Source organism: Corythoichthys intestinalis, unplaced genomic scaffold (genome assembly GCF_030265065.1).
Source record: "Corythoichthys intestinalis isolate RoL2023-P3 unplaced genomic scaffold, ASM3026506v1 HiC_scaffold_23, whole genome shotgun sequence".
Lineage (NCBI taxonomy): Eukaryota > Metazoa > Chordata > Actinopteri > Syngnathiformes > Syngnathidae > Corythoichthys > Corythoichthys intestinalis.
Window position 1 is genome coordinate 8,489,004 of NW_026651592.1, and position 11,753 is coordinate 8,500,756.

The 11,753-nt window shown below is 40.1% G+C and overlaps 1 protein-coding gene across 1 annotated transcript; it reads left to right on the forward strand.

The window, feature by feature from the left end:
- The first annotated feature begins 727 nt into the window (after positions 1-727).
- LOC130911259 (odorant receptor 131-2-like) lies at positions 728-1,651 on the forward strand. Its single transcript, XM_057829106.1, has one exon. The coding sequence runs from the start codon at positions 728-730 to the stop codon at positions 1,649-1,651; it is 924 nt and encodes a 307-aa protein (XP_057685089.1).
- The last annotated feature ends 10,102 nt before the right edge of the window (positions 1,652-11,753 follow it).

Below are 11,753 nucleotides of genomic sequence, written 5' to 3' on the forward strand. Positions count from 1 at the left end.
CCACATGGCAAAAAAAATTGTCACATGACAAAAACATTTTGCCACATGGCAAAAAAAATTGCCACATGGCAAAAAAGAATTCCACATGGCAAAATCATTTTGCCACATGGCAAAAAAAATTGCCACATGGCAAAAAAAAATGCCACATGGCAAAAACATTTTGCCACATGGCAAAAAAAATTGCCACATGGCAAAAACATTTTGTCACATGGCAAAAATAATTGCCACATGGCAAAAACATTTTGCCACATGGCAAAAAAAATTGCCACATGGCAAAAACATTTTGCCACATGGCAAAAAAAATTGCCACATGGCAAAAACCACTTTTGGTTTTCGGCCCTGCTGTTTCAGTGAAAAAGTAACAGTTTGATATTCAAATATATATAAAAATTCCACTGAGCAAGCATGTTTAAAAAAAAACTTGTGGGTGGGAAGCCAATAAAATTATACAGTTGTACAAAGTGCTGAATTTCTTTTCATCAGGCAAAAAGTCATTTTCCCCCAGAAAGATGGTAATTATGTTAAGAAAGACATTTTTTTCTCAAGAAAAGGCAAAAGTGGATACAATCTCATGTTTTCATGACACTGTATTAGAGAAAATTGAGTCATTTTCCCCTATAGAAAATGAATATTTTTAGAGTAAAGATTTGAAAACTTCATATTTTCTCAAAAAAGACAATATAAATCAGTTTTTCATCTCCTTCACGACAGGTGGCGCGTGCCCAAAATGTCTTCCCTTGAGCTCCGCGCAAACGTGACATGGTCGCTCAACCAGGCGAGGGCCATCATGATAGCAACTGTGCTGCCGTTGTTCTGCGTGTTCCTGTCATGTGCCGGAATCATGCTATACGCTATGGCCAAGCTTCCTCACTCCCTCGACACATCTCGTTACCTCCTCTTCGCGTGGATGGTAGTCAACGATAGCATCCAGCTGATGTCGTCCGTGCTCCTCTTCATGCTGGCCATGTTTGGTGTGCGGTTGGCGCTGTTCTGCTGCATCTCCCTTATCTTCATTTCTCAAGCCAGCTTCTTCAACTCGCCGCTAATCCTGGCCACCATGTCATTAGAGCGCTTTGTTGCAATCTTCTACCCGTTGCGCCGCCCGGCCGCCTGGCGAGCCGACCGCATCTGGATCATCATCCTGGCCATGTGGCTGCTGAGCTGCATGAGCCCCGTCTTGGACAACATATTCCAAGATCCACAAACCTTGACCGTCGGCAGTGAACCCGTGCAGTGCAAGAGCCATCAACTGAATGCCACTCCAGCCCAGGCCTTGCGCCGCGCAATCAACAGCGCGATCATCTTTACCCTTATGACTCTTGTCATCATCTGGACATACATAGGCATCATGGTGCAGACGCGCAAGCTGCGCAGGGCCGGGGATTCAGCGAGTCGCGCTCAGCGGACTGTTCTGATACACGCCGCACAATTACTGCTCTGCGGGCTGGCCTTCACGATACCTATTACTGAAACGCTCATTAAGCTAGACTCCATCCAGTCAAGACATTTAGTGATCTTCTTCAATTACCTCTGCTTTGTCCTTTTCCCGAGGGCCCTCAGTCCGCTCATCTACGGATTCCGGGACCAGACCCTGCGCGGGCAGATGGTTAAGGTCTTCGCGGCCAATGCCAGGTCGAAGGTCGGTGCCTGAAAATGGAGGCAGTCATGTTGTAGGAAATTATAATGCCGATTATTTTTTTCTCAAATAAAGGTGGAATTTTGGGCATGATAACAGTTTCAATGTTTTATCAATATTCTTTTATTTATCCGAGGTCGGATCATGGCTGTTATGTACGGGATGGAGGAACTAGTTGCGTATCGCAGACACAGGATTTTATGGATGTTGACAGGCAAAGGAAACAGTTCAGTTCAAGTTTATTGTCCTCTAAGAAGGGAAACTTATCTTTGGAGCTGAAACGAATACTCAAGCAACTCGAGTAACTCGAGTTTAAAAACTAGGGTGACCATTTTTTGATTTCCAAAAAAGAGGACACTCGGCCCGACCTCGAGATACTTGAATTTTACTCGAAGATCACTCAAAGATGCCTATATCACCCACTTTTTTTTTTTTACTCAACTGGTTACTCAACAGGCTTTATTCTTAAAAAAAAATACTCAAAAAAACAAAAACAAATAATGATTAAAAAATATATATATAATGCAGACTCATGGAAATGTAGTCCAGTCAATACACACACACAGTAGGCTATGTGCCAACTCAACAATTTTTAAAATTACTATCACGACAATTGTCGTTGACAAATTGTTATTCCCACTCAATTTTTATTCTCATTCAATGTTCTACATTGCATGAAAACATCAACTGAAACAAACTGACAAGCTATTCAACCAGCATGTTTCCAAACGCAGCAGTTCAAAACTACACTACCCGTAATGCTTAGCGCGGCTGCGTCCACTGATTGCTACCCAGTTAGCGAGTACGGAAGGCGAGGCAAAATCAGACTTTGCTATAAAAGTTTACAATCATCGGCAGCGCAAAGATGCGACACCAAACGGGATTTTACAGATTACACCAGTACAAATCAACAGTTGCCGTTATATATGTATTTATCGTATAAAAACAACAACTCATAACACAGATATTTAGACTGTAATACTAGCATTCAACCAAATAAACTAACGCAGAACAATTACAAGACTCATCCAATATACTGCATATCTGTGTACACATATAACCTTATATACAACAGAAGACACGTGACATTAACAGTAGATAAACTTACAGAAAGGTGTATGGAGCCACGTCTTTTAGAACTCCTTATTGAACTCCTTACTGTAGTCTGATCTCTCGCCAAAACGTCAGTAGATGGTGGTAATTCCCCTATGAGACAAAGGGTAAACTGCCAACAAAAAAGAAGATCTACTCCTTCTCCCGCCCCTACTAGTAGGAGCTACGTCAAAGCAGGGAGGCGCTGCCCCCTAGCGGCCGGGGGGATTCTCTTCAAATTAGTCCCGTGAAAAATCATAAAAACCGGACATTTTCATGAATTTATGAAACCCAGCCGGACCCTCCGGAGGGCACGTAATAAGAGGACATGTCCGGGCAAAAGAGGACGTTTGGTCACCCTATTAAAAACTGAACCGAGTAATTTTATTTACCTCGAGTAATCGTTTGACAGCTCTAAGCATCACGTTTTGCTCGGACTACTTTTAATGCGGGACAACACGTTGATGTCACGTGCAAATGACGCCGACGTTGCTAAATACTAGCCCGCACGATGCTACGTTGGTAGCAGGTAGCGTCTGATGAGTCTCATACATGCATGTTGAACTAGATGCGAAATGACAGACTCGGCCGCGTCTGGGCAGCGTTAGTAAACAGCCGCCAACTTAAAGCAGTAGAGCGCTAAGCGCTAATAAAGAGCGTTAAGCGCTAATAAATAAGATTACCGTTACTGTCACTTGCTCACGTAACGTTAGCCCTGCGGAGGGCTAGGTTTCTATTAATGATGACCACTTTCGATGCGTGGCTAACGTGTCTTACATACAGGCTTTAACATAACATAGCGTTGTGGAGTGATGAGGGTGTAAAATAAAAACTCAATAATGCTAGCTTAGTGGTCAGAGCAAACGCCATTCGTCCCTGACACGTCGTGCGCGGGTTCGAGTCCTGGTCAGAACGTGATGACCGGATCGCCGCGCGATTCCGAATCTTTTGATTTTACTATTAAAGTTTTTTTTGTTTTTTTTTTTGCAGGTGAAATGTCGCATTTGTACTTTGTATATGACTAACCTGTCATATAAAAACAGTTGCCACCTCCTCAATGCTGAAGCATTATTGGGCCAAGCATGAGAATGAAGTTTCTGATAATCCCAAAATAAACACAGGTATAGAACCATTCCTTTACTTTCACACAATCACTTTTCTTGTAATTTATTAGAAATCTGTAATTAAGCTATAATTTATTTTTTGTCCACTTCAATTACTTTCTGATGGGCTATGGTAGCACTTAGATGACAAAGTGGGGAGTCAAGGAGACAATGCAACTGTAGATGAAATTGCAAAAGTGCAACGATGCATGGCTCAGCCGAACATGGCACGTAATGCCGGTTTTCTTCAATACTGGAGGAGCCAATGGACAACTGGAAATTCTTGTGCATGCTGGCATCGTTGGTTCCATGCGAGTGTGTTATCCACAGCAGGCTTGTTTCAAAAAAAAAAAAAAAAAAAAAGTAACCAATTAAATTTTAAACATTAAAGAAAAAAAAAACTACGTTTTTGAATAAAATTTTATCTGAACAAAAAGTCCACAGGCATTCCTTATTCACCCATTCATTATTACTTACATTTTCACATTATAATATATGTTCACATGGATATGTGTTGACGTAATTATCGGGGTTTGATTGATTAAATGTTTGCTTGGTTGGTTGATTGAATATTTGCTTGTGCTCATATATACAATAAATAATACATATTGCCATATTTTTCTTACTTATATAACCAGTAAATGATTATTGCTTGCTATACCAGGTTGTAGTATAATGCTTAAGTGTTACAAAGAGTAAAAGAGGGTCGGGATGACAACTGTTTTGCTTCATGGCCGCATCATTGCGTAACTAGACCTTCCGAGGCATCTTCAGCACCTGGCGTCTGGACTTCCGTCTAGACCTTCGAGGACAATTTTCCATCCGAGGACATCTTCCATGGCCGCAGCGTTGCATAACTGAAGTGTCTGGAATATTTTGACTGTTTATATGATTGTTTTGACTGTTTACATGATTGTTTACATAAGCTCTTGCTCCCACACGTGTATTCACTTAGTTCCACCTACATGCACACACATATCCAATCGAAAACCACATGGGTGTCTCCAGCTTGCTCTCCCCTCCCTTAGGGCGGCATCCATTTTTGTTTACGACAAACCCCTAAATAAAATACCAAGGAGGATTTTTTCCCTATAGATCATTTTGGTGACTCTCGAGTCACATTTTGCTCTCCTTGGCCAAGAAAACTGAGTGTCTTCTCTCCTTATTTCTGGGTAATTTTACAAATGTCTACCTAAGGATCTATTTTTGATATTTTTGAACTTGACAATATGGAATAATGCAATATGAATGCAAAGACTTAAATGATTTGATTTTACATGCTGTGTCATCAATTCAGTGTCAGTCTGTCAACTGGGTTGCTTGTAGGGATTTTTTACGTCCAGCAAGAGTCAGTATTCAATGACACAGTATCCACACTGTGTCAACACAATGTGTCACTGTGTCGACACGCTTCATGAGGTCTCACGGACCCATCACTAGGGGTGAGTGCATGCCCCAGGTGGAGGACTTCCAAGTATCTTGGGATCTTGTTCACGTGTAAGGGTAGGTCAGAGCGTGAGATCAACAGTCAGATTTGAGCGACCTCCCCTGTTAAGTGGGTGTTAAACTGGTCTGTTGTAGTGAAGAGCCGGAAGGCAAGCTCTCAATTTACCGGTCAATCTACGTTCTTACCCTCACCTATGGCCATGATTCATGAACATTGGGTAATGACCAAAAGAACAAGATTGCAGATACAAGCGGTTGAAATGAGTCTCCTTTACAGAGTGGCCGGGCTCAGCCTTAGCGATAGTGTGAGGAGTTCGATCATCCGGGAGGGACTCTGATTAGAGCCGCTGCTCCTTTATGTCTAAGAGCCAACTGAGGTGGTTCGGACATCTGGTTAGGATGCCCCCTGGACGCCTCCCTCAGGAGTTGCTTCAGGCATTCAGGCATGTCCGACTGGGAGGAGACCTTGGGGGCGACCCACTTTTACTTTTACTTGACTCATAATATTTTGAAGTAACGCTACTCTTACAGCTTCTTAGGCCTTAATTACATTTTCAGACGTCTTCACCTTGTCTCTGTCTTGACCCCTAAAGGTCATACATTTGATCTCGGGAAAGTCTGGATCTCGTATAGTGTGGTCTCCAGCATTAAAGTTTCAATCCCCAATTCACAAAAAAAATGCACATGCACTATTTTAACTTTTAAATAGGTGTTTTTCATTGTATATGCACATGCACACATCACGTTTTGTGTTTTTACACATTACTGAGTCGACTGCTGTACTTACAGTATCATGTAAGAGATTAAATTTAAACACTCATGAATAAGCATTGCTTAATATATAAGTAATGTGATTTTAACTTGGGTTGTTCCGATCATGTTTTTTTGCTCCCGATCCGATCCTGATCGTTTTAGTTTGAGTATCTGCCGATCCCGATATTTCCCGATCCGATTGCTTTTTTTGCTGCTGATTCAATTCCAATCATTCCCGATAATTTTTCCCGATCACATACATTTTGGCAGTGCGTTAAGTAAAAAATGAATAAAACTCAGACGAATATATACATTCAACATACAGTACATAAGTACTGTATTTGTTTATTATGACAATAAATCCTCAAGATGGCATTTACATTATGAACATTCTTTCTGTGAGAGGGATCCATGGATAGAAAGACTTGTGACTTTGTATATTGTGACTAAATATTGCTATCTAGTGTGTTGAGCTTTCAGTAAACGATACTGTGGCCATCCCAAATGCATGATGGGAAGTGGAACCATGACTGTGCGTCGTGCTACCAATTGATATATCTTCTCTGCGTTGGGAAATAACTTAAGGTGTTAAGACAAAGATCAATTGTCACCTTGCTTCCCTACATTGCTTCCCATGATATTTCTAATTATAGGGAAAGGAATTGCAAGGCTTTAGCCAATTTAAAAAAGGCTCCAAAGGCTGCCAAAATTCACTCTACTTATTTTGTGCTGCCTTTTATCTCTCTATATAGGTGAAATGGCGTCATTACAGATTGATTGCGAAAATGAGTGAGAGGGTCGTGCAGCGCATACATTAATTGCATTAAAAATTTTAATGCAACACATTTTTTAATAAATTAATTGCCGCCGTTATCGGGATATTTTTGACAACCCTACCGTAAGCCTAAACTAAAGACTCTGGATGAGTGTAACATATTAAGTCTGTAATGATTAACGATTTAATGAATATATATATATATATATATATATATATATATATATATATATATATATATATATATATATATATTTATATATACACAGTATATTTAAAGAAGGCATGGCCGATATTTTTTTGCCGATCCGATACTTTGAAAATGACGTGATCGGACCCGATCGATCGGCATCCCGACATCTCTAATTTTAACTTTTAAATAGGTTTTTCATTGTATATACACATTAGCTTTGTGTTTTTACACATTACTGGATCCATTGTATTAATTATGTAAGAGTCAATTAAACACTTATGAAAAAGCATTGCTTTACTGAGCCTATTGTTGTATTTATCACGTAAGAGAGTCAATAAAAACACTTATGAAAAAGCATTGCTCAATTTATATGTAACCTGATTAGACAAATTGTATGACTTTTGTCCCTCTGAGGTTGCCGTACACAGCAAAATCTGTGGAGTTGATTTTTATTTGGTGTAAATTTGATTTTTATTTGGTGTAAATTATTTTTGAGTTGGTTGGTGTTGATTTGGTTGTTGTTTTCACACTACCTTTGTTAAGACTGCTCTTGGTGCGGTGTCAATTAAGTGAGTTGAACACAGACACCCTTGGCAGAGTTGAATGCACTGGCAGAGTTAATCAGCCACACCCAGTTTAAATGCATATGTCAGAAAACAAAGCAGGCACAAAGACTTGTGGGTGAAGTAACACCACGAGTCCACGACTGTAAGCAGTGTTGTCTGTAAATAGCTGGAGTGTGTTCGGTTGAAAAAACAGAAAAGAGAGCCTGACTTCTGTGCTTATTTAAACGATGCAAAGTCCCTCTGTTACCACTCGCGAGTGCAACATTAGGGTACAATTGTCAGTTAGGCCCATGTTTTGCATTAGGGTCCTCCACTCATCCAGTATATTAACAACATCACAATGATTATGTAAAATTAACACTCCTGATGTAAGAAAACAAAAGGTGGCTACACGTTTTGCGTGTGAAAAGGACTGCTTAACTTGTTCAAGCAGTTTATTAAGTATTAAATCATAATTACACTGCTGGCCCCTGCAATTCTGTCAGATAATGCTCAACTTGTCCCAGAAAATGATTGCAATTACAAATGCTTTGGGAGTAATCGTTTATTTTGCTTGCAATGAAAAAACACAAAAGAGAATGAAAAAATATTATTAAATCATTATCATTTTACACAAAACTCCAAAAATGTGCCGGACAAAAGTATTGGCACCCTCAGCCTTATCCTTGGTAGCACAACCTTTAGACAAAATAACTGCGAACAACTGCTTCTGGTATCCATCATTGAGTTTCTTACAATGCTCTGCTGGAATTTTAGACCATTCTTCTTTGGCCAACTGCTCCAGGTCTCTGAGATTTAAAGGGTGCCATTTTCAGATCTCTCCACAGGTGTTCAATGGGATTCAGGTCTGGACTCATTGCCGGCCACTTTAGAAGTCTCCAGTGGTTTCTCTCAAACCATTTTCTAGTGCTTTTTGATTGGTGTTTCTGCTGAAAGACCCATGACCTCTGAGGGAGACCCTCTTTCTCACACTGAGCCCTGCATTATGTTGCAAAATTTGTTGGTTCTCTTCAGACTTCATAATACCATGCACACATCAAGCAGTCCAGTGCCAGAGGCAGCAAAGCAACCTCAAAACACCAGGGAACCTCCGCCATGTTTGACTGTGAGGACCGTTATATTTTCTTTGAAGGTCTCGTTTTTTCCCGCTGTAAACTCTATGTTGATGCCTTTTCCCAAAAACATCTACTTTTGTCTAGGGCTGTCAAAATTATCGCGTTAACGCGCGGTAATTAATTTTTTTAATTAATCACGTTAAAATATTTGACGCAATTAACGCACATGTCCCGCTCAAACAGTATTCTGCCTTTTGGTAAGTTTTACAGCAAGGTTTTTTGTGCTGTCTAACAGCGAACTCTTGTGGTCGCTTTGCGACATGGTTTATTGCTTTCTTGCCAGTTCAATATGGCTGCACGACGTCTCGGGCTAACGCCTACGTTGTAATGTTGTGCTTATATGATCCTTGGACAAGATTTGTCCGTAAGTATGGTTGTTGTAAAGAATGTACATAATATGTTAGTAAGCGAAATGTTATATTTTTTTGTATGAGACGCTTTTTGTTTATGTTTAGTGAACCTGTATAGCGTGCTAAGCTAACGTTGTTGCTAATGCAATGCTTGTGTACTTTTTTTTGTAGTTTCACTACGGTCTAAAGAGGACAATGGTTTGAGGCCATTTTATTAATAAATTAGATGAAAAAGGAAGAAGTCTGATTATTAAGGCGTTGTTCACTAGCATTCTAGCTTTGGAAAAAGTAGACGCTTCGGAGTGAGGACAGCATAGACAGATTTAAATGACAGTAGAGTGAAATGCCCACTACAGTCCTTATGTACCGTATGTTAAATGTATATCCATCTTGTGTCTTCTTCTTTCCATTCCAACAAATTATTTTACAGAATATATTTATAATTTACAGAAAAATATGGCATATTTTATAGATGGTTTGAATTGCGATTAATTGTGATTAATTACGATTAATTAATTTTTAAGCTGTAATTAACTCGATTAAAAATTTTAATCGTTTGACAGCCCTACTTTTGTCGCATCTGACCAGAGAACATTCTTCCAAAACGTTTTTGGCTTTCTCAGGCAAGTTTTGGCAAACTCCTGCCTGGATTTTTTATGTCTCTATGTCTGAAGTGGGTCTTCTTGGGTATCCTACCATAGAGTCCCTTTTGCTTCAGACGCCGACGGATAGTACGGATAGCTTTACACTGTTGTACCCTCGGACTGCAGGACAGCTTGAACTTTTTGGGATGTTAGTCGAGGTTCTTTATCCATCATCCGCACAATCTTTGGTTGAAATCTCTCGGCAATTTTCTTTTCCGTCCACATCTAGGGAGGTTAGCCACAGTGCCATGGACTTTACACTTATTGATGAAACTGCGCACGGTAGACACTGGAACATTCAGGTCTTTGGAGATGGACTTGTAGCCTTGAGATTGCCCATGCCTCCTCACAATTTTGCTTCTCAAGTCCTTAGACAGTTCTTTGGTTCTTCTTTTCTCCATGTTAAATGTGGTACACACAAGGACACACACTCAAAAAAATGAATCAGGCAGGTTGTAAAGTTTACTAAAAGACAGTGTGCATTTTCAGCAAGAAACCATCATGTTTCCAAATTGAGCATGATTGAATCATGCAGTCTCTACATAAACATGAACAGTGAATGAGGAGCTCGATTAGATATTGTTGATGCGACATAATGTTAATGTGTCTTTCCAATTAATTGCAATAGTCTCGTGATTTCTCACGAGATTTAAAAGTAGGATTGCCAACTCCCTGAAAAAGTAAGGGACACCTAATTGGTACCGTCACCATTGAATTATTATTTTGTATGTGAAAAGAGATTTTTTATTACATGGGACTTTGAAAGGCAAAGGCCCAGCTAGTAAAATTCCTGAACTGTATTTTTATTTCTTTCTTTCATAATCTTATTATCCACATTTTTTCGGCGCAGTGGAGACTCCAAACCGTTTGACTGACCGGCACCGTTTAAATATCAAAATGACCGGAATTCCATTCATTTTTAATGGCAAACATTTTCCCTTCATTTTCAATGACAGGAAAACATAGGTGGTTGTGATTTTTGACCACTTACCATTACAGCCCACTGACATTGAAGTGGCGCCTTAGTAAGTCAATACCACTGTCAGCTGCAGTTGTGGTCAAAGGTTTACATACACTTGTGAAGAACATAATGTCATGGCTCTCTTGAGTTTCCAGTTATTTCTACAACTCAGATTTTTCTCCGATAGAGTGATTGGAACAGATACTTCTTTGTCACAAAAAACATTCATGTAGTTTGGTTCTTTTATGACTTTATTATGGGTTAACAGAAAAAGTGATCAAATCTGCTGGGTCAAAAATATACATACAGCAACACAAATTAGCAATTTCTTGTGAGTGATTATTGACTTGAACAATCATTGACTTGAAAACAAGTCAGGAAAGTCACTTGGAGCCATTTCAAAGCAGCTGCAGGTCCCAAGAGCAACAGTCCAAACAATTGTTTGGAAGTATAAAGTGCATGGCACTGTTTTATCACTGCCACGATCAGGAAGAAAACGCAAGCTATACCTGCTGCTGAGAGAAAATTGGTCAGAAGGGTGAAGATTCAACCGAGAATCACCAAAAAGCAGATCTGTCAAGAATTAAAAGCTGCTGGAACACAGATGTCAGTGTCCACAGTCAAGCGTGTTTTGCATCTCCATGGACTGAGAGGCTGCCGTGCATGAAGGAAGCCCTTGCTCCAAAAGCGGCACCTTAAGGCTCGACTGAAGTTTGCTGCTGATCACATGGACAAAGATAAGACCTTCTGGAGGAAAGTTCTGTGGTCAGACGAAACAAAAATCGAGCTGTTTGGCCACAATGCCCAGCAATATGTTTGGAGGAGAAAAGGTGAGGCCTTTAACCCCAAGTACACCATGCCTACTGTCAAGCACAGTGGTGGTAATATTATGCTGTGGGGCTGTTTTTCTGCCAATGGAACTGGTGCTTTACAGAGAGTAAATGGGATAATGAAGAAGGAGGATTACCTTCAAATTCTTCAAGATAACCTAACGTCATCAGCCCAAAGATTGGGTCTTGGGCGCAGTTGGGTGTTCCAACAGGACAATGACCCCAAGCGCACATCAAAAGTGGTAATGGAATGGCTAAATCAGGCTAGAATCAAGGTTTTCGAATGGCC